The sequence below is a fragment of the Nestor notabilis genome, unplaced genomic scaffold (genome assembly GCF_000696875.1).
Source record: "Nestor notabilis isolate BGI_N333 unplaced genomic scaffold, ASM69687v1 scaffold31353, whole genome shotgun sequence".
Taxonomy (NCBI): Eukaryota; Metazoa; Chordata; class Aves; order Psittaciformes; family Psittacidae; genus Nestor; species Nestor notabilis.
The window spans coordinates 48,159-71,937 of record NW_009921094.1 but is presented as its reverse complement, the minus strand read 5'-3'; the positions used below and the strand labels follow the sequence as shown (position 1 = coordinate 71,937).

Here is a 23,779-nt window from a genome sequence, read left to right as displayed (position 1 = left end):
CCGGAGTCGTAGCCGGTAGGAGCAGGCAGAGGCAGGTCCAGCTCCGGCACCCACACCGAGCATGAGCGGGGCGCCGGGGCCCTAGAGAGGAGCTCGGGGAGAGACCGACCATGGGCAACCAACCTGGGCGAGCGGAGGAGCACGACCAAGGTCTGTACGGCTCCGGGGGTGTCCCGGGGGTTTAACCGTGGCGTCCCGCTGAGCGGGAACGGAGGCTGTTGTCATAGCTCTAGCTGATGGCTTGGAGCCTGCTAGAGACGTTACTGCTGTTTATCTTGTGCCTTGTAAATGCTGGTTGTTACTGCGTGACACCTGAGATCACAGCCCCATCCTTAGGGAAGATGTTCTGGAAGAAATCCTTTGCGGGTGTGAACAGAATGCCTACAAGGGAGGGACCTTACTGCCTGACAGATAGTATTTTATGCAGGCTGCATGATGCAGCTGAAAAGTTACAAATCTTATCTAGTGATGTACATGCAACTTGTCAGGATCTGCAGCTTGGCTGTGTTAGCCTTCACCATTGTTCTGGCCTGAGGCCTGAAATTTTCCAGGCCTTGGCATTTAAAATGATGCCTTTGTGGAAGGTCTTCCCACCATTGTCCTTTCAGAAGTGTAGTGCTTTGCATGTTAATCAGTAGCAGATTTTATAGGAAGCTAAGAGCCAGTATCAGGTATATCTAATTCTCCTTGTGTCGAATGTCTGCTGTACCTAGGAAGGCTCCTAATGTGTTCCTGATACTGGAGTGCTGTTTGGTTGCCTTTTGATTGATTTTTACTTGTTTCTCAAATGCTGAATGAGGAAAAAACCAGTAGGCCCACTGTTGTCTGCTGTGTATTTCTGAGTTTCTGTTTGAGCTTTGAACGTATGAGAACACTGGAATGGGTTGTATTTCCTGGCACTCTGTTTCTTACTGTTACCATGGGAATTTCATTCACAAAATTCCATTAAAGTTGTAATTGCATGATCAGGGTTTCTTTATAACTTTGGGTTAGGCATGTAGCTATTGTTTTAAAAGCAAATACTCGCATACCTGGTCTCTAGCATTGCGAGGCAAAACAAGAGGCAGGCAACGCTGCATTGCTACTCCAGGCTCTCACACAATAGATCCAGCAGTGAGTGCTGGAACAGCAGTTAGGTGTAGTGGAGAACTCTCTAGCACTATGTTAATCAGCAGGCTAATGAAGAACACAAAAGCTGCCAGTATCCAGTCACCAGAAGAAATGCTGCCCTAAGGGAAAGTTAAACTTTAGGCAGCAAAGTATGGCTGCCCACATCCCCAGCCCCTGAAATCTGTATTGCACTGGCCACTGCCAGCTATAGAAGTTAATGCAGAACTAAACATGTTACAGTCATTTGAGGAGGGATGGCATTGATAACAAACTAAGGGAGGGGTGTTTAATGGCACAGAGAGCTATGCTGCTAACTTCTGATCAGAGTGTGAGAAAACTGACTTTGATTTTGCAGGGCCGGTGGTGGGACTTGAACAGCTTTCTACTGTTAACATCGATGATAAATGAGCGTGCAGATCCCCTGTGGGCTTTGAAAATCTCTTTCATCCTTTGTTTTCTCTTGTCCTGGGACTTATTTAATTTTTTTATTGAAGGGGAAAGATTTATGCTTCTGTTGCACCTAAACAGTTGTAAAACTATTCTCAGTTCAAGTGTAGACTGTACTAGCTTTTGTTTTAATATGTGCACTGTTCGTAAGGTATGAATATGCTTGAAAAATGCAGAGCATTTTGTGTTGGACTACATGCTCAAAACTGGGTTTATCCTGAAAAAAGTTTCAGGAACATTCCTGGTGACAACATAAATTCTGACCACATATTCCTTGTGTGCGAGAGCTCTGGCTTTGGAAGTTGGAGGATAATGTAAAGACAGCTGAAGCAGAGTTTGTGTTGATCTCTGGGAACTAGGGTGCAAAACTTTGTTTTTCACATTAGAATGCAATACATGGAACTTTCTGGTGTTGGGCTTTGTTTCTGCTTGGATGAACTTAATTCAACTCTCCTTCAGGAATACCTGCATCTTGAGTAACTGCGGTGCTCTAAGTTCAGTCCTTTTGGAATAATCAAAATAAACCCTAGGAAGTGGCCTCTTTACTGATCTAGCTTATGAGCCAGCTTTAACTACGCACAATCAAGTGTTGACCCGCTTCCCTGAGCATGATACTCAGGGTCCTTTTATTTGTTTTTCTTGTCAGGAAACTTTATGGACACTGTATGGTAGATCAGTGAGTCTCTCACCCCAGACTTACCATCTTGGGGTGCTGGGGACAGGTTTTTAAAACACTCATTCCTCCTGTTGGTGTCACTGGACGCTGAAGTCTTTAAAATCTCATCCTGAATGCCTCTATTATGATACAGGCTGTAGCCTAGAGTAAAAATACTTCTTTTCATATACTTATGAGAGAATGATGTACTGTAATAGGTTTTCCTGTTAAGCGTACATAGGAATACCAGGACATGGGGATGCATAGCTTTTGGCTAACAAGGCTACAGCTTTATGACAAAGATATATTTTACTTGCAAACCTAAATAAAATACAGGCCCCAGAAGCATCACTTTCAGAGCCTGACAGTGCCCATGTGAGTGATCCTGACTCCTCAGCTAATCATCAAGATTCAGAATGTAAAGATACAGCTGTGCTAACCCCAAGTTCAGGATGGGCTGGTCAGTGCTGTCAAGGAACAGGCAGGAAATTACTGTCCCCAAGCTCAGCAGTTTGAAGTGAGCACGTTAATGCAGGGGAATGGGAAAGAAATGTAATAGCTGAGGAAGGGATTGTGGAGAGGTGAAAACAAAGAGAAGACATCTCACGTTGCATCTTTCTTGCAAAGTAATCCACTGCTGGTGTCTAATGGGTATGTTTTGAACAGAAAATTGACAAGACTTAACAGCCCAATATCAGCTCTTTTTAAGTTAATCCACATGTTGCTAGGAGTGTAAGAGTGTCCAAAAAGGATTTGAGGGGGCTGCTTGCAATAAATGCTATAGGCTTTTCCTAATTTAAAACTTATTTAAGCCACTTTTATGATCAATTTTAAGAACTTTGTGGTGTGTGGTCCAAGTTTGCAACACGTTTGCCAAAACTGCTGGTGGTAAGTGGTCACCTTTCCTGCTATACTCAAATGCTCTGGATATTCATATTTATAAAGCACAGGAAGGTTTTAGAATGAAAACACATATAAAGTAGAACAGAAAAAGATGTCAAACAAGAAAGAATATTGCTGCAGTTTGTCAGTACAGTTAATTTTCTGCTTTTGAAACTGGCTACCCCAAGCTAAAGGAGCCATTAGTGTATACAAACACAGGCCAGAGCACCTGTGGAATAGTTGGAACATTTCATGGGAGCTGGGTGCACTGGTGTTATCCACTGTATTTATTCAGAGAAAGTCTTTCAAACATTAGTTTGCCTTGGAAACAGTGAGACAGCCTGTGTTTCCAAACAGGAGTGCTGAGATTCCTTAACTCTGGTTGACAGGGTGATGGTGGGGTTTTGTTTATCCTCAAAACATCTGCAGGTGATGTGATGATCAGTATCTTTGGGAAGAGGTGGAAAAAAAATGACTCAAAACATACAAAAACTTTCTTGAAAGCAGCAGTTGAATGGGAAATGTTAACTTCTCTACTTGGAACAAGGTGGTGGTGGGGTTATCCAAGGGTTAGACTTTTTTTGGGACTGTTCTTATTTGTGAAACATGCTTACAAGGCTTGGATGAGAACATCAACTGTCAGTGCATACACTAAGCCTGTATTGCTCTGTTTTCTTATGTCTGTTTTGTCCTGGCCGAGAGGTGGCTTCACTTTACGGTTGAGGAAGGAATTCTTCAGTGTAGGGTATGTAGTTTGTAAAATGAGACTTTAAAGATAAAGGGTGTTATAGAAATACATTATTTCTTGTGATTCCTGTTTTTCTTGGGGTGTGTAGATCTTTTCTGGGTACTCTTTAGTCTTCTCATCTGCTTCTCTTCCTTTCTCCTCCTAAACATGGGAGCTATTCATTTTCACTCTGCTGTATGTCAGCACACCATTTCTGCCAAGCCAAAGCTCAAGAGAACAGATGAGTTTAATGATGGTGTGGGGGGAAGGGAGGGAGAAGAGAGGGGAGCAAAGCTAATGAATCACATAACAGCTTTCATGGAAATACCGACAGCAAGCCATGTCCTCCTCAAGCTCAGGCAGCAAGCCACAGGCCTTTTGTTCCCAGTGGAGCCAACAAACCACAATTTGCTCTCCAGTGGATAGTTTAATTCCTTAGTCACCTCTTCCTCCCACGAGTCATTCTTGCAGGGGAGTTTTACACATGCTCTCGTTCTTCAGAGCAGTAACACACTGCTGATTAAACTGGTATTGAAGAAGTTTATTGTCCCCTGGAGGATAATTTTTACTTGGAAGCTTCTCTTCCAAGGCCAGTTAGGGCCAGCTCGGTTGATTAGTGTTGTGATGTGACTTGACTGGCCTGACATTATTAAATCATTTTAGAAATACCCACAAACAGATGTCAAATGGCAATAGTCTCTTCTGCTCTGCAGGCCAGTGGGATGAGTACAGCCAAGAGACTATGTCACAGTTTGGAATGGCTTCTTAGAGGAATTTAGTCATGAGAATGACTAACTTGCTGCCTCCAAAATTATCTGTTTGAGGCAGAGTTAAGTGATAATCTGAGGTCCCCTGATGCCGAGATGAGAGGCCAATGAATGCTAAGATAATGGAAGTAAGTTCTATGCTGAGGCAGGGGCCTTGACAACAGTTTTCAGCATTGGCTGGATGTGCTGAGTGGGAGTACTTTCCCTGTGGGCAGGACCAATGCTTTTACAGGAACTTTTTAGGGCATGGCAGGCAGCAGGATGTGGTTTATGCATTTTGTTTAGTGTTAGATTGTTTTGCTGATGAAAATTAAAGCCAGTCTTGAATGAAGGCAGGGAGCTTCTGCTGGGAATCTTACTGAATGAGCTGCTCAGCAAAAGCTTGTCCTATCTTTAGTGCTCTGCTTTTGCCCCAGTGCTGATGGTGTGATAAGGAAACAGCCAGTGGATGGCCGAGATTGTTGATTCTGACACAGTACTAACTGACTTGAATGAGGGGAAAGGGTGAAAGGAGGAGGAAATAGTGCTGGCCTTGGAGGAAAAGTATAGCTTACTTATTTTGTATTTGGCTCTTTGAAATCTTAAAAGTTATAAAGCTAGCCAAAGAAATGTGAGCAAGTACTGCACCTTGGTCTTCCCACTGAAACCTGCCAGAGCCCTGGAGGTATTCAGAAGTTGATTTCAGAGGCAGTTCTGGGTTTTGGAGCTGCTTCTGGTATTTCAGCAGAGTAATTTCTTTTATTTATTTTTTTTCCTCTTTTCAATTCCTCCTCTATTTTATTAATTTACTCTTCAGAAAATCTTCTGATTTGCGTTGGGATTGTAGCTTTCAGAACAACATGAACTTTTAAAACTGAAGCGAAGTAGATCTTTATTTCTTTGGCATCGTATTGCTTGAAGAGGACTTGATTTTTCTGTGATTCTCAGACTGCCACTAGCAGGTTGACAAATCTTTGATGCTTTCATTATCTTTTTGATACTTTTCCTTGCTGTATCTCCAAGCAATTTGAGCATGATATAAACAATGATATAAAACTGAGTTATCACTGTTGATAGAAGACACTAGTAGATATTTTTTTCCATGCATCATCTTTTTTCTTCCCATAAACCAAAGTAGATGCATTCACACATTCTCTGAAATGTTCCATCTATTATATTTCATGGAGCAGTAATGAAACATCAATAGATATGGATTTCATGTTCAGAGACAGAGTACACTGTCCTTGTGTGATCTGTGGTCATCAGTCGGTTCTTGGGCTATAGAATTACATCAGAACTGCAGTTTTCTGACCTTTTAATCAGTCTGTGCAGCACACAACTGACAAACTTTGTATTTTTATCAACAGTGAAATTTAAATATAAAGTTCTTACAGGGAACTTTGATTTTGATGACTGGAAAAATATATCCTTGGGAAAAAGTAAGGCTAACTTGAGTTTGCAGGGTCAGTTCTGAGCATGCATAGGGTATGTGTTGACTGAAACAAGAACATACATCCTTCCATTTATTACCAAGATGAAAGAATCATGTAGGCTTTGTATCTTGATTGAAATGTGTTCAATTGCTTGTGAAAAGTACTACGGACTAAGTAAATATGTCCCTGTCTTGTGAGCAGGGTTATATTCCTCCTATATTCTTGTCCTGATGGATACTTCGGTGAAAACTGCTAAAAATCATCAGTACTCAGCTGAACCCAGGACACTACTGAAGCAAGTAAGAATTTTACCTGTAACTTTAGTGAAGTCATATTTATTAATGTATGGACGGGGGCTTTAGGGAGAGGGTGCGGTTAGATCATACAGTTATGTTGGCTGTCTATTCTTCCTTCCCCTACTGAACTGTAGTTTATCCTTAACCTCTCTTTTGCATTTCCTTGCCAAGGATGGGTGACCAATATTCAGGGTAATTTGATGAATAGTGAGTGGTTAGCTATGTTTTTATTGTTTTCAATTATCTGTTCCATTTCTAAACTAGGATATCATCTCAAAAATATAAAGGCTACTTCAAAACAAAAGACAAAAGGGTTATTGAGCAAACTCTTACTCTTTGAGGATACTTCCCTTCTACACAGCTTCTGCCTCAGGACGTGGTAGTTGGATTCTTGAATCCAGCAGAAAAACCTGTAAGGCCGTATGATTTTCTTACAGCCTTTTAATTTCAACCTGCTTACATTTTACAGGTTAAGGGTAGTTTTGCCTTTTACCTTCATGGTTTCCTTTATATAGGTTTGTGCAAAAGCATCTTAGTACACATCTGTTTTAATAGGACTATGCAAAACAAATGTGAACACACTGAGATAATGCTCTTGAAATGCCATGGAGAACAAGGTAGAAACTGATGATATTGTCTTCCTGATCATCACTGTTTGAATTCTCTGTGGCCAGTCCTGGCTGGAGAAATCCCATCCTGTACTAAGGATGGAAAGCTGTTTTTATTATCATTGAAGTCATGCAAAGGTGGTTTCTTCCCTGCATCTGGAGGATATTCTTTCGTATTTTTTCACATCTTAAGGGTCTTCTGTATTTTGACATTGCAACATTTATACTGAAGATGTGGAAATCCTTATAATACCGTATAATTAAGCCTCATATCATCACTTTTATTGTTTCTACAAGGCTGTGATTAATGATAACTTTTCTGGCAGGAACCTAGACAGGGGAGAGAAAGTCCTTCGAAAGTAGATCTGAATATTTACTCTCATAAGCAAAACCACAGCTGGTTCCTGAAATAAAGCAGAGGTAATTCCCTATGCTTGTGCAGAACCAGCCAGCTCAGCGTAAAGGTCCTTTAGTCACAATTAACAGGCTGTAAGTGGGGATGAGACTGAGTGTCCATGAACACTAATCATTGCAGGGGCTGGTATCCTCTGCTTGGGCATGGAGCACAGCACCAGCTTCCCAAGAGTGCAACAGCCCTGGTGTTTGTCTGTCTGTGGTATGATAAAATCTGAATTTGCTGCCTGTAGAGGAAAAAGTAACATTTTACCTGTTCAAGAGCCAATTGTCAAAACCCTGTTTCATCAGAAAACAAAGAAAAGCATAAAAAACCCCATATGGCCAAACAGAAGTGGATTTAAGTCCTGTTCCCAAGAGCATGTAATGTCAGCCATAATGCTGGTGTTCTAATACTGGAAATGGGTTAAGGCCAGGGGTGTCATACCCATCCCTATCTGCAAATACCATTCTTGGAATAGAAGGAGTGATCCAGGGAAGTGGTGCAACTTATTTAAACCTGCAAAGGTTTCAAACCTTGGTGAATGGAAGTGTGCAGAAGGCAGCTTGTTTTCAGCTGGCTAAAGCAATGTACATACAGAAATGGTTCCTGTTTCCAGGCCTCTGGAAGTACATGGCAGTAGCTTTGCTTAACTCCAAGCTGACTATCCGTCAGTCCTAGGTTTTCAATCTATCTTGCCAAGATAAGAAGCACAAAGCTCTGACAGTATTTCTCTAGGTTTTTCCTGAGTAAAAGCTGGTGAGGATAGAGGTGTCAGAAGGGAAGAGACAGTGCTCTGAGAGACTGAGGATGTTTCTACATCCCTTATCTCCTAGATCTTGAGAAATGCCACTTTCATAAAGCCCTGTGTAGTTTGAAGAATGGACTAATCATGTTAGAAATTACTCTCAGCCTCCTCCACACATAGTTTCTTTGAGGCTGCTTGACTGTGGAAAATCTTTGACTGATCTTTTAATTAAAAGCTCTTCTTCTTAGCAAGGAGTTAAAGCTCTTCCTGCTTTGAAGTGGGCAACTTTTTATAGATAAACATCTCATTATGTTATGAGATTTCTTCTTCTCCTCTTCTGCCTCATTTCTTTTCTTGATGCATCTCCTCCTGTGTTGATAGTCTTAATGACTTGAGCCCGGTTCCCAGTACTGGCTATTGAGGACAGTGTTGGCTGGCTCCCTTACCGCTATACTAGGCAGAGCTAAAGCTCTGGATGAGCTGTGGAAACTAAATTGCAGTCCTTTCCCCACCCCCTCACTGAAGCAGGCTGGAAAGGACAATAAAACTGGATTTATTATGTGGTCATCACATTTTAGTAAACAAAAGGCACTTGTAATACCAATGCAATGCATACTGGTTATTAAACTTTGTATTTAGAAAGAAACGCCTCTAGCTTTTAAGTTCTGCTCTCTGTTTTAGGGGAGGAGGAGGAGGATTGTCCTTTCATGTTTCCAGTTTTGATCCATTTTCCCCCCACTCTTTCTGGATTTACCAGGGTTTGAGAATTCATGAGGAAAGAAGTTATTTTGGCTCAGTCAGCCCTGGCCTTTTGGCCAACTATGGGGCAGCATTCCTGAACTGGAGGGTTCAGGTCATGGTTTCCTAACACAAAGCGCTCAACAGCAGTGCTGTGTAAAGGCATTTTCTGCTGCTCCATTCCTCTGAAGTGGCTTGCTGCTCCCTCAGTGGGACAAGCTGAAGTGTTTATGTGAAGGACAGTAAATTAGATCAGGATCTATCTGCCTTGAACAAAGAAAGCGAAAGGGAGGTAAAAATACCCATGCAGATATTGGCCAAATCAGTTTCATGATTCAGTTCATCATGTGGCCTCGTGAGTAGTTAAACAGGTTGAGTAAATGAGCCTTCTAATAGTGAAAATGTTGGTATTGAGCATTTCCCCCATTTAAAATTGCTTTTTTATTACCTTTTGTTCTTATAGATGGGGGAGGGGGGTGTCAGGTAGATTTTGGAGCTTAAAGGAGTGATCAATAGCACCTTGTTTGGAAGGAGGAGAGTTCTTGCTCTTTTTTCCTGTTGGATTCTTGGACCAAGAAGTTTTAGGTAACTTTTCTTCAACAACTTCCAGCCACAGAACAGATGTTAAGGTTCAAGGGGGACAGCAGTTGTATATGCACTGTACATGGAGTGTATCTACTTGCTACTCTGTGATGACCATTATTAACTGAATTTATATGGGTTGGTTTTTTGTTTGTTTTGCATTTTAATTTCCTGTATTTCTTGAAACACTCCACACTGGTGTTTGTATCTGGTAAAACTGCATTTTCCAGCAATGGAAGTTCAGCTGTCTTGTCACCACTGTTAACCCAGTAATGGCTGAATGATGAACTCCTGGGCTAAATTAGCTGGGAAACTGTCTTCTGAGCTGAAAAGAATTGTCTACTTGTCTGCAAGCTCGAATCAGGGAAAATCCTGGGATTCTTACTCCAGCGAGGAGTCATTTATCTTGGGAATAATCCTAGTACAGCCATATGAGTTGAGAATTTAGCTTTCTGCCTTCACCTCGGGACAAATCCACTGCTTTTTATGAACAGCCCCTTCCTGGGGAAAGTGTTGGTAAACTTCAAGGGTGCCCCCAGAGCAGTTGCTCACCACCTTCTGGACAGCATAAGCCTCAAAACTGGCAGAGAGGAAAACAAAGGAAACCCCAAACTTACCAACCAGATCAAACTACAAATCCCTTATTTCAGTGGAGCACCAGAAGTTTTGTCTCCATTCACTGAAAGATTCATATTTGTTTAACATGTGGCTCCAAACTCATTTTGCTGTGGGTATGAGATGATTATACCTGATCTCATCTCATTTTGACAGGTGCACAGGCAGGAAACGTTCCAGGACAAACAAAATCAGGAAGTGTCACAGCACACAGAAATCCCTATAATTTTGGTGTGCTCATGTCACAAATTTACAGAGTCGAGGCCCTCTTAAGGAATATAAAAATAGTATTTTTTCTGATTATGAGCTATGTTGGTTGTGGAAATTGTCAGATTGGCTAAAAAGAAGCAGTGAGGAGGAAAATTCTGGGTGTTTGTAACTTCCACCAGATTAACTTTGGGATAATGCTACATACTGAAAGCTTTAGTCATTCTTTTGTGGGGGGTACACAGGGATATAGCTTGCAGGTGACTAAAGTTTTTGGCAGGTCCACTGGTATTAGCAGTTCCCAAAAAAGTAGGCTTGAGTTTACCAGGGGGACATTCCAGTAAGTAGGATATAGAGTTTCTCTGAACATTTGCTAGACCATTTGCTTTGCATGTCTCAGTGTTTGTTATGCCAGGTTGCTGGGTACTCCAGGAATCCAAAGCAGGGGTAGATTGCAATGACACTTGTAACTTGCACCCGTGTTGGCAGACATGCTATGCATTGTTTGGTTGTTCCATGGGGGTTTGTATAGCTCACAGCCCAGTGGTGCCCTCAGGATTCTCTTGGAGCCAGGGCTTATGGCCCAGTGAAGCCTCTTGGATGCTTCTTGACTCTTGAGCAGATTGGAAGGTGAAATTTTTATCTGTGAAAGCAAATACACTTATCCATAGAACAAATCTTGCCTCCTTTTAGCTTTGCTATTGTACTTCACATGTATCTTTGGTCCTTAGACTTCAGAGCGAAAGTTCCACCTTGCGGCACAGCCTGCAGCATCTTTGTGCAGTGTACAACACTCTTATATTCAAGACAGGCACATCCAAGCTTGGGTTTTCATTTAAGACTTAACAAACCTTCAGAAAACACAAATAAATAGCTTAAGAAATGATCAGAAGAACTCTTTTGTGTGGACATAGGCATGTCTCTCAGGGTAGAAGGATATTTAACTACTCCTGCTGTTATTCAGAGAGGAATTGTATGTGAACAGGCCCATAAAGAGGAACGTAAGTCAGCTGAAATTCACAATGAGACTTTGTGAACAGGATTTTGATCAGATTTCATCTCATTTACCTTCTGAATGCGTCCTTGTTTCCACTGTAATAGCACTGAGCTGTGACAATGTGAACTTGAGCTTCAGTTCTTGTTGTTGTGGCTGTGCTAAGAGCTTGCAACCACCAGATGCTGAGAAGAGCTGATCCTCTTCTTCTGTTTGCATTTTAGCACTTGACAGTTATTGATCAGGGTGAATCCAGTAAGCTAAAAATAAAATACTTGTTATTTTTAAGAAATTCCTTAATTGTGCAGCAGATTCCCTGGGTGCTTTCTCCTCTAAAACCACTCTGCAACTTACTTAAGGAGACAGTATAAATAGGGCCTTCTGTGGATTCTAAGAGTACTGGCCAGCTTTGTTCTGCAGCCATCTCCTTGTCTTGTTTGAAAGCCAGGTGGAGTTAAAGATGAACCTTCCCAAAGAGTTGCCAACCTGCAAAGGTGTTGGCTCTGACTAATACTTTGCAAACTGACTAACTCAGGACAACCATGACTGGCCAAGCCTAGGCTCACTTTGTTCACTGTTGCATAACGACAAGGTAGCAGAGAGCATCATCTTTCTGCAGGACAAGCCTAAAAGAGGTTATTGAGGATTATCCAAAGGAGTATCCAAGCTGTGGTCACTGACAGCAAAGCTGTTCAGCTCATTCCCTTGGTGTATCAAGCAGACCAAGCTGGAATAGTTTGTCACAGTATAATAGTATCATGCTTCATCCCAACTTTTACCTAACCTGATAGTGGACCAGAGATTTTGGACATTCCGCTCGCAAAATATGGAGTTCTAAGCAGCTTAAGCTCTCTCATTCTGACCCCCAAGAAGCACTTAGAACTGATTCAGATCTTCATGAGCTGACTTAGTTACGTGCATCCATTCAGTATGTGTTATCAAACTGTCTTACTGTTGGTGTGCCCAGAAGTTTAAGGATCGGAGCATTAACCAGTGTGGCAGAACATGGAATAGGGCTTTTGCCTCTATAGATACCTGTATGTGAGAGCTCAGCAGCATGGGTAGGGGTTGCTGTTACATCTGTTCTACTTTTCAGCAGTCATGTTTGCTTTTTCTCATGCCACCATGAAACGTGTCAGTGTGTTTCCTGTTAATTGGGATATCAGATCTCTGGTTAGCAGGGAAGCTGTGTTTTAGCTGTTTCCTTTGCTTAAAGTTTAAAAAGGCAGGAAAAACCAATGAAATAGGTAAGTGTGCAAACCTCTGGAATTTTAAATGAAGAAGTACTTTAAAGAGTCAAATGTACACTAATCCTTCTTCTGCGCTGTCTAGTCCTCATTTCCCAGAGGACATTCCTAGTTCACTCTTAATCAGTCTCAGTATCAATCTCGGGATCAATGCTGGAGCAGGGTGAAAGTGATCTGCCGGCTCCCCTGGGCTCTCAGTTAAGCTTTGAGCTCTTAGTGGCTTAGTGACTTCTGGAAAATGGGTTTTAAGCACCAAGTCAATTAGGTTCTTAAACTTTACTCTGAGTTGACAAAAGACAGAAACTATGGCTGGGCTCCCTGGAACATGTGGCTCTTTATTGTAGTGAGTCAACAGAATGTGACGGCTCCAAGTTAATACCATCTTTTCTGTTTGGTCTGTGACTAAGTTCAGATCAACAATGCCATGAAGGCACATTAATGCATTAAGTTGTTCATTGTGTGGCTGGAAATCACCCGAGTTGTACTTTAGGTACTGGAGTAATTTTGAAAATGACACACAAGCTGCTGTTACCTGCCTTGTAACACCAGCTCGTAAACTTGTTGTGAAAGTCTGACTGTTCGATGTCTAGTGGCATTCTATATGTCTTCAGACATCCCAGTTGCTCTCTGTCTGCCTCTTGAACAGAGGACATGTCTCCCACAGGTACTGTCAAATCTTTCAGCTCAATGAAGGTATTCTAAATAAACCAAAAGAGCATCTGTATTTTGTCTTATGCACTAGGTGTTATAAACCAGGTGGGAGTAAGATACGCCTGTGACCCAGGTTTGTTTTGCATAAGAAACTCAAAGTTGGCTAAAAACAGTAATAGGACTTCACATAGCACCTCTGAGTACATGCCTGCATTACTGATGTGTTGCTGTATGTTAGTGCTGCTGTAGGTCCTTGGTGAGGCCTAAGTGCAGTCATGCTGAGTCCAGGATCTACTGAAACCACAGCCAGAGGATAAGATGAAAACCAAAACTGATAAGGACCTGTTTCAGCTAAACCACATGTGATAGAGCACAGTAAAATTGTATGGGGAGGTTTAATAACTCTGTTTGCTGTACAAGCATGGACTATTAATAGTATTCTCTTTGCTTAGCCATCCTGCTAGCTGCTTGCAGGACGCTTGATTTGTACTAACCTTTCCCTCAAGGTATCACACCAGTTGCTTTTCTGTCTGAGGCTTTGGAGTGTTCTGTTCAGATGGCAAAATGTATTAAATATCTTAGTACATGGGAACAGAATTCCAGAGCAACAAAAGAACTGCAGTCTTATGTTGGCAGGGAGGCTGTGAGTTAGCCCATAATTTCTTGTTGCTACCTCTTTTGTTTCCCTACCCCTTTTTGAGACACAAGACAGTGAAATAGCTTATCTGTTGCAAATTCAGGAGCTGGAATGAGAGAGAGAGAACAGTCCTAGAGCAGCAGATAATCATGCGCCTGCGAACCTGTCTGCAGGCAACAGTTTGCCTTTTTGAAATGACTTTAATGTTGCAGAGTGCTATGAATAGCTTTCTTTTATTTGTTATTCTGCCCATGACATTCAAATAAGGTATCCATTGTTTAGAAACATCACACCAAAGATGCATCTGTCTTCATGGTTTAATCTTACATGACTGAAATGCTTTGTGAAGTGAGTACATAATCAGCACACTTAAATGACACAGAGGAACTGTACATGCAGGAGGCTTAGTACCTACTGAAATGATGGAAGAATGAATTACTAACATGGATTTTTAAACATGTTAAAGGAAATGTGTTTCAGTGTTCTTAGCTTTAGAGTTGACAGGATTAAAATTTGGGAAGAAAGTTCAAAATGGAACATTCCCTGTTAATTCAGTCCCTGGAACAGCAGAAGCCCATGGCATTTAACCTTTGGGTTATTAATATGTTGATGGAGGGAAGGATTAAGAAAAGGGCAGGTTGTGGGACACAAATGGCACAAAGGCCAGAGGCAAAGAATCTTGTATTGACTTCAGGTTTAAAAAATAGATATAAGTTATAAATTAGAGCACTTGGAAAGGTGTTTTCTGTGGTCAGATGAAGTCGCTTCCCAACTGAGATTCTTCTTCTGCTCTGGGATTGGAGAAGCTGATATTTGAACTGTTAATTATGCTTAAGAGTCAAGTAAAATAAATGTAACTTCAGGGCTAGTGCTTTACTTGGAAGACAGTGGTATGTGCTATCTCAGAGTACTTGGAGTGTGAAGGCAGATAAACTTACTGAATCTCCATTCCAAAATGTCATGTATGTCCCCCCTGTGACTATGGTAAAATGTTTGACATCTCCTGTCCCTTCCCCTGCTATCACTGCAATTACATTACCCATCCTGCATGCATGGACTTTACTTCTGAACAGCAGCCCTATGTGCTCCACTTTAGGGGATTGGGAAATGGTTTTCTCCATTCCATAGTCCGTTTTCTTCTGGTTGTGGATGCCCCTATGGGAGCTGATGCAGCAGGTGCTGAGAGCTTAGATCAAAAGTAGATTATTATGTGGAAAAATTGAAGAGTAATCCTAATCCTTCTGCGAATAACATTGTAGCAGTGCTCAAAATGGGATTAAAATGGCTAGAGATCATGGTGAGGGGTCAACTTTTATCTCATTAAAGTCCCACTTTGTTTCTGACACCAGTGGAAACTCAGTGAGTGTTCCCTGGCAGAAAGTGGTGCAAACAAAGCTGCAGAGCAGGCTGCCAGCCAGGAGCTCCAGGGCGCTAACCCTCACTGACCTTACAGGGTGAGGCCTTTCATTGCTCTCTGCTTCCCTGTCCTGTAACCTAGAGTTAACATTTGTGTGCTTCAGAGGATTTGAGTTAAATAGCTCTTTATTTTAAAGCATTTTGAAACTATAAGATCTACATATACATTGAGGTTTAATCCCTCACACCTGAATAGTATGGCTGATACTGAAAGTGAAGGAGTTCTTGTTGGGTGCCAAGGCAAGGAATATGATGCTGAGGTGACCTCGGTCTGATCAAAACACGTTTGCAGGCAATAACTCTCGATGGAGTAATTCAGGAGTAATTCCCAATTCCTCTGAAGTGGAGGAAGGCAAGCTTAGCTCCTTAGTAGAGTGGGTGTGGGACTGAGAGAATAGGAGGTTAGGTATGGTGCAAACAGAATGAGAAATACATGCTTGGTCAGAGCTTGGGTACATGAAATGGTGGGAAGGACTGTGCTTAAAGTTGGCAAGTTAAGGCAACAGGTTGGGCAGGGTGGATGAACAGTGAAAACAGGAATGAGGAGCCATGGCACCGTTTTGACCAAAGATATTTAATAGTTTGGGTTTTGGTTGGGGTTTTTTTCAGAATGCCTCATTTGAGATGCAGAGCTGATTGTTCTTCTCTTCCCTGCTCAAAACAAGCAGCACTTTCTAGGAAGAGAAGTTCTGCAAGATTCCAGCCACTTTACACAGCAGTATAAATCAACCCCAGACTGGGTTCTGCAGCTTGGCAGGCACGTATCTGCGTGGAGTTTCCCATAGACCATAACCAGGCTGGGGTGTGGAGCTAATCAGATCACCAGGGTTCCTGCACAGTGGGTGCCTCAGGCTGTGGGGCTGGCAGTTCCATTTATAACTGCTACACTGCTCAATGTCAAGGTCATTCAGAGGGAGAGTTGCTCGTGAAATAGGCTTTAAAGTATTGCTAATACTCCTTTTGGTGATCTGTAATCAACACACACATGCATTCAGAACTATTTCTGGCTGGGCTTTCTGTGACTTTAGTATTGCATGGCACTGTTTTGGAGAGTGGAGAGGAAAAATAAACACTTCTACGTCATGAAAGGAACAGGTTGGATATGGTTATTGATGCAAATGCTTTGTGACTTAGGACAAGTCAGCAGAGCATGGAGTCTTGCAAAACACATGGGACGTGTTGAGTCAGCCCAGAGCCTGCACTGGGCAAGCTGGTGAAGTACGGATAATCGCAGTTAAATTTGATTGTTATCCTTATGTATATGTCTTCCATTGCTGTGGATCATGTTCCAGTTGTCATCTAGTAGTGATTAGAAGCACACTGGCTACTAAGAAGCACTACCAGAAGTGCTACATTTCTCTTAGGAAAAGGTGGTTTTCTCAATGTCACAGTTTGTACCAGTGTGTAGTGGCATTGTTAGTTCTTGTAACTTATACAATAGTGCCCAGTCAGCACTTCCCAATGCTTCTATAACACTACCCTGACATGTGCTGACCAGGTGACAGTCATGCTATTGCATTTGAAAAGATGAGCTATTCAGGGCACTTGCTTTGTCATAAAACTTAATTATAATAGCAGAAAACCCCTGCAGACTAAATAAAAGTCCAGGACATAACAAGTTTTTATAATCTACCCCTTAGGCTCCACTGAAGAACATCTGTGGCCATTTGTAATGTGTATTTTACATCTTAAATCTCTGGTATTTTTATAGCTTATGTGAGTACTACTTCTCTGCTCTGGACACTTGTCTTACTGTATGTTCAAGAGATGCATTCAAGCATCTTGTGCTGCCTTGCCTGGACACCTGGGGTTGAGCCTCTGAGTAAGAAGGAGCTGTCTGAGCTGGTGTCTCTCCGCTAGAAGCGATGCATCACATCATGGTCTGTTCAGTTTTCCTCTTGTCCTTCAGTTTGTGGCATTAGCTGCATTGACACGAAAAGCTTTGCTCAATCACAGTGTGAATGCAGTTTACAGGTGCCAGATCTTGGCAGTTGGGAGCCCTTGGGTTAAGAGATGGGAATGAGCAGTGAGAAGGAGCCCTCAGCTCTCACAAGGACTGGAGTTGCACGAGCAGCCATTTGAACTGCAGTGGAGTAACTCCCATCTCTACTTGCACTGCACTTTCCACTGGGGAGCCTGGAGCTGCCTCGATATGCTGGTGTTTCCAGCTGTAGATAACTAAATGGAGCTGTGTGGGCTGCTGGCTGTCTGGCCGGGCTATCCCTGCTATCTCTTCCCATAAACACTAGAGCCTTTGTCTCTGGCCTTATTGTGCCTTTGCCATGACAGAGCCCTTTCTGTGCTCTCCTCCCAGCACAGCCTCTGTGTTCAGGGGGCTTTTCTTCAGCTGCTCTTTGTCTCTGGGTGTTTATTGTGCCTACTGCGGAGTGTGTTTGTTTGGGAGAGACGAGGAGGGGCTCCTGTTTGTGCCGGGTTTATAAACCCAGTGCATTCTTCAAAAGAGATGCTGAGCAAACTGGGTGGTGTTGGTATTAACCCTTCACAGCCCTGCATTACTGCAGCACATCCATCACTGCACTGAGAGATCCTCAGTGAGAAAAGTGCTGTGGGAGGGTTATGAAGCTGCTTGCTGTGTAAGGCAGGGAGGCTGCTCCCCCTTTGGTCTTAACTGCCCTTTGATTTTCTGTGAACGCTGCACTGCGAAGAGTCTTCCAAACATAGAATCATAGAATCATAGAATAGTTAGGGTTGGAAAGGACCTTAAGATCATCTAGTTCCAACCCCCCTGCCATGAGCAGGGACACCACACACTAAACTATGTCGCCCAAGGCTCTGTCCAGCCTGGCCTTGAACACCTCCAGGGTTGGAGCATTCACAACTTCCTTGGGCAACCTATTCCAGTGCCTCACCACCCTCACTGTGAAGAACTTCTTCCTTATATCTAACCTAAAGGTCCCCTGTTTAAGTTTAAAGCCATTACCCGTTGTCCTACCACTAGAGTCCCTAATGAAGAGTCCCTCCCCAGCATCCTTGTAGGCCCCCTTCAGGTACTGGAAGACTGCTATGAGGTCTCCATGCAGCCTTCTCTTCTCCAGGCTGAACAGCCCCAACTTTCTCAGCCTATCTTCAACATGGGGAGAGATGATTGATTCTAGGATTTCCCCTCAGAGTCCTTCTGGAACTTGTTTTTATTGCAAACACTGGCTCACTGGCCCTTTCTGTTTGTGTAACTGTCTCTTGCATCCTGTTTATGTGGCTACATCAGACAATATCTCTTCATTGTACCGTATCCTAAACTTTATGGCCCTGTACTTTAGGGCTTTTCCTTCTGAGTAAGGTTCTGAAAACAGGAATTTCTTAAATTTATTGTGTTGCCACTTTAATATATTACCTCCCCTTTGAACCAGCTTCTTTTCTCTAACCAGCTTAATGCTTCCATGGATAGGATGGCTTACTGTTTCTTCAGTACCCATGGTCCCATATTCCAAGGGAGCTTTAGAAGATGAAGATAAGCAACTTGGAAACTTAATTTCCCTTGTAATCACATAATACTGTGCTTTAAGTTGGTTGGGGTGGAGCAACAACCAAAGAGAACAGCATCAACTTTCTAATCTCCTTTTGTTCTTCCTCCTTAGGAGGGTGGGAATTTATAACATGAAAAATCTCTTGTCCATCTCTACAAGAAGCTGCAGCAACACAGTTGTTTCAGTGTTGCCAGTGCCAGGAGTTGTGTTTCACTGAATCAGCATAAATGTTTCAGACCCTTTTTATGATGATCTGCATAAATGGAGCATAATGCAACTACTTTGTGTGATAAAATAATCGTGTGATAAAAATACATGTTTTTCTAAGAGGGTATATTTTGTAAGTTACTGAACTTTTTTCCCATATATTAATGGGCTTAAATTCAGCATTTCACAAAGTAAAGAACTCTTATTTTCAAAAAATATCCTGGTATTGGAGGTTGTGCTTCATGGGTTGCAGCATCTATGTATTATTACACTGGGAAAAAGTTCATCAGACTGTTCCTTTGGTGTGGGAGAGGAAGAAATGCAAAATAATAGAAGCCTTTGAAACATGAATCCACACACTCAGGTGACTAAACCTATTCAAATAGCCAGGTGTTTTCTCCAGCACGGCTCTAGGCTCTAGTGGTGGTGTTGTGTGACTTGTTTTCTTTATGAACTCACTCACTTTGCCTCATCTCTTTCTCTTCAAGGAACAGTGTCAGCTGCAAAGCGCTCGGGGATTCCAGCGCCCCGGGAAATAGCATCCTCTGTATCCAGAGAGCGAGCTGTCCTGCGTGGTCAAGCCAATACTAGGAAAACACAACCCAGCCCCACCTCTTCTGGTACACCAACTCCTACAAAACACGTGCGCCCCACTAGCAAGTCCAAGCAAGAGAATGAAAGTGGTGACAAGGCTGTTCTGGAATCTCAGGTTAAAGAACTCCTGGCAGAAGCAAAGACGAAAGATTCTGAAATCACCAAACTCCGTTGTGAATTGAAGAAATGCAGAGAGAAAGGGTCACTTAATGCTGAAGGAATGGGTGCTTCCAACCAGAATTTAGAAACAGTGTCACCCGTTGACATAGATCCATTAATACGGACCCTACAGGAGAAAAACAGGACTTTTCAGAAGGAGCTTGCTAGCCTGGGAGAAGAAAATCGCGTCTTGAAAGAGAAATTACTTTATCTAGAGAACTCTTCTCTCTCAGACACAACAACGAGCAGTGGAGGCAACAGCAGCCTCCCAACCCCAACTACCCAAGAGTCCAGTTTTGGAAGCCCATCAAAAAATGTGTCAAGAGGTGAAATGGATGAGCGCAGGCAGCACGTGAATGGGGGGACACTGCGCAATTCGGGTTCTTCCAGCAGTGATGTGACTAAAGCTTCCTTGTCGCCTGATGCATCTGATTTTGAACATATAGCAGATGTACCTTCCAGGCCAACATCCTCCAACAGCAACCACTTCAAAGGTTCCAAATGCTCCACTACAGGAAGTTCTCCAAACAATATTAGTGACCTTTCTGTTGCGTCCCTGACGGAGAAAATACAAAAGATGGAGGAGAATCACCACAGCACAGCAGAAGAATTACAAGCCACTTTGCAGGAGCTGTCAGATCAACAGCAAATGGTGCAGGAGCTGACAACAGAAAATGAGAAGCTAGTGGAGGAGAAAGCTCTCCTGGAGACTTCCTTTCATCAACACAGAGATAGGGCAGAGCAGCTGAGCCAAGAAAATGAGAAGCTAATGACTCTTCTCCAAGAGCGATCCAAGAATGAAGAAAGCAGAGCTCAGGAGGGGAAGGTCCTTGAGCTGGAACAGAAATGTGCAGAAGTTCTTGAAAAAGCACAATTTGAAAGAGAGAAATTGCTCAACATTCAGCAACAGTTAACCAGCAGCCTACGAAGCTTAGAAAGGGAGCATCAGGATGCCCAGGAGGTGATTAAAAGCCTGAGAGAAGAAAATGAGAAGCTGCTTAAACGTTTAGAAGTGGAACAGCAGAACAACAGCACAATGACAAAAACTCTGGAGGACTGTAAAATTGCCTTAGAAGGTCTGAAAATTGAGAATGGGTCTCTCAAAACTCAGCTAGAGAGTGAGAAACAAAAGGCTGCCGAAATCAATGTGATGGGATGTACTACTGACAACTCTGAGGTGCAAGAGATGCTGAAAGTAGCTCGTGCAGAAAAGGATCAGTTAGAAGCATCTTGCACTGAGCTTAAACAAGAGTTGCTGAAGGCAAACAGTGAATTGAAGCACAGTCAGGGTCTGCTATCTAAGGTAAAGCAGTAACAGCTGTAAAATGTGATGGTTGTTTGTCTGTCCTTCCATAAATGGGATTGTTGAGCCATTGGTTATAAGTTTCCTGAACTTAAATTGAATGAATTAGCTTTGAATGGAAGCTGGGGTCATATGATGGTCTGTGCTGCTATATGCATATTTTCCCAGGAGTAATTGTTAGTGTAGCTTGTTTATAAATTCCAAACTCATTTTCCCCTAATATCTTCTACAGAATTTACTGTATTGGTAAATAGAATTGTGTTTATCAACATTGGAGCAAAGAACAGGTAAATAGAAAATTACTTTGTGTGAACAGATTCTAGTGAAAATTACTTGGTAATCCACATGGAAAGAAGGGCATGAGTAAACAGCAGCAAATATTAAATTCTGAATACTTAATCAGGATTAATTAGTAGTGAACTATAGGTGTCATTGGTCATGAGAACACATGAGCTAATCCTCAGAGAAGCTGATACTTACAGCAACATGACTAATGCATGGTCAAGCTCCAGAATATTCTGTTTGGGAATAGGTAAAGTAATGGCAAAAAAATAAGGAAAGATTTCTTCCAGAGCAATTTTTCTCTGCCTCATTTGGAAGTTTTGTAGCTTTGCTTCAAGCTCAAGTCAGTCACTGTTTGTATTTTCTTTGTGATCCTGGATGTTCAGAGGAGAGCTGCGGTGTGAGGCATTGTAGAACAAGTGCTAATAAAGCACAAGCCAGTGGCTGTGTCCCACCACTGCAGGAAGAGTGATAGTGTGTGCAGCCTTTCCTGTGTGGGGAAGGGATCATGAATGGTAAAACTGGCTAGGTGAAGAGGAAGAGAGTGTTGCCAAAAAGCATCTCCATGATCTGAGTGATTTAGGAAAACCAGATATCCTTTCAGCTTAAATAGGTGACCACAGCAAATGGAGTTAGTAGAGGAAGCTCCCAAGTGCTTACTGGAGCTGCAGTTTGTGAAGAATAAATGAATAACTGGTGAGTGCTCAGACTCTGTACCAAACTTTTATTGCTTGGTTTGGAAACCACAGATTTCCTCCTTTTTACTCTTCCTTTCTCTCAAATTTAAGCTGTTTTGAATCATTGGCTATTTGTGACACCCAAACGAGACCACAGGCTTCTGTAAAGCTGCCCTTCAGTCAGGCTGTGCCAGTGCTGCTCACTGAATTGGCAGCCTACACCTTGCTTTCTCTTACTTGTTCATACGCAGAGACCTGGAAGCATTGATCTGTGGGCCTCAGCCAATAAACTGAAGTGCAGCAGATTCCCCCTTCAGTAATTCCAGATGTCCTATATCTGGAAATATGCTTATCTGCAGTAGCTAGCTCTGCTTACATATTTTTTCACAACCCATTGAAAATGCACACGGTAGAAGCAGCAAAATTGTTAATGTGGATGAACTGATCATCGCTGTGGCCCTTGGGCCATGATATCACTCTCATCATGTGACACATAGATGTGGAGCTTCCCAGGAATATAATTCTTCTTGGTTCATTACCTTAATCATATAGGAAATTTAATTTCCTTTGTAGCATCTTGTTTTCCTATCTTTATTACCAAGAAATAAACCTGACATTCATAGCTTATGTTTCCTGAAGCTGTCTTGGTTGAAGCTCAGTTTACACAACGCTTAGAATACAGGTTTGATTCTTAAGTCCATGAGGTGTCCATTAAAGTCTCTAATGAGTGATAACTCTTAAGAAATACAGACTTGCAGCTTTCTTTGCTCTCCTGCAGGCTGAGAGTGAGTGTGGTCAGCTGAAGGAGCTGTGTGACCGGCAGGCTGAGCAACTGAGCAGAACCAGCCAGAAGCTGCAGGAAAAAACATCCGAGAATGAAGCAGATATAAAAAACCTGAAAGAGACCATTTTTGAGCTGGAGGACCAGGTGGAACAACATCGTGCTATAAAACTTCACAATAACCAGCTCATCAGCGAGCTAGAAAGTAGGTGGAGCCAAAACAAAGGGTTTAAGTGAACTTAGGGGGCTCGGTTATAGCTGCAACAGGGAGAAGGAGGCATGTCTTGGTGTGTGACAAGGGCCTTACTTAAGAAATATTCCAATTCGGGCCAATTGTAGAATGGTCTGGGTTGGAAGGGACCTTAAAGACCATTGTGTTCCAGTCCTTTCTGTTCACGCACAAAAGTCACTGTTTTAAGTTAGTGCTATAGAACTAATACTAGAGACAGTCTCCAAGCCTCATTCTTCAATGAAGTTTGTATTGCTCATTCTAGAAAGTGGAATTATTGGCCTTTTAAAGAGCTTTTAGGGCAAAGCACTGGTAAGAGCTGTTCTGTTGAGGTTACTGTTGCGTTGTGGAGGGGCAGCTGCCACCTGGTGGAATGAGGGACACGTCTCAATGGGGAGTGTGTGGAGCAAGTGATCCTAGATGTGTGATTCTGTAAATCTAAGTGTGGCTTAATGCCTCAAAATAATGACCTGTTTCAGAGATGTTTGAGTAATAAATCTACTGTTGATTCCATTCCTGATCCATTGACAGAGTCTATTTAATCTATTTAGTGGTGTTACTAGAAGCGAGACCAAATAGGTTGCTCTGCCCTTCCATTTTCACCTTTCAGCCTTGCTCGTGGGTGTTTAATAATCTTTTTCCTTTTTTACTGTTCCTAGGTAAAGCAATGAAGTTGGAAGAACAAAAACTAGATACAGAGAGGCAGCTGAAGGCTCTGACCAAGCAAATGAAGGTAAGCTGAGCTTTTCTTGCAATACTGGATTCAGAGAAGCATTATACTTTCCTAGAACAAATGTAGAAAGTTCTACATCCTTTCATTCTCCATTCTCTTTGCTTATTTCTAGCTGGTTTTTTGCCATTTTTGAAGGAAAAATGTAATACATCCTTTACAAATTACTTTTGCTTTCTTTACCTATGAACTTCTGCTT

At 42.3% G+C, this 23,779-nt stretch overlaps 1 protein-coding gene across 1 annotated transcript in view; it reads left to right on the top strand.

Moving 5' to 3' along the window:
* The first annotated feature begins 110 nt into the window (after nt 1-110).
* SPECC1 (sperm antigen with calponin homology and coiled-coil domains 1) overlaps nt 111-23,779 on the top strand; it is a 57,879-nt gene continuing 34,210 nt past the window's right edge. The window contains exons 1-4 of the mRNA XM_010010999.1: nt 111-150; nt 19,314-20,881; nt 22,619-22,826; nt 23,510-23,583. Of these exons, the coding sequence (XP_010009301.1) occupies nt 111-150; nt 19,314-20,881; nt 22,619-22,826; nt 23,510-23,583 (1,890 nt within the window). The remainder of the gene's footprint in view (nt 151-19,313; nt 20,882-22,618; nt 22,827-23,509; nt 23,584-23,779) is intronic.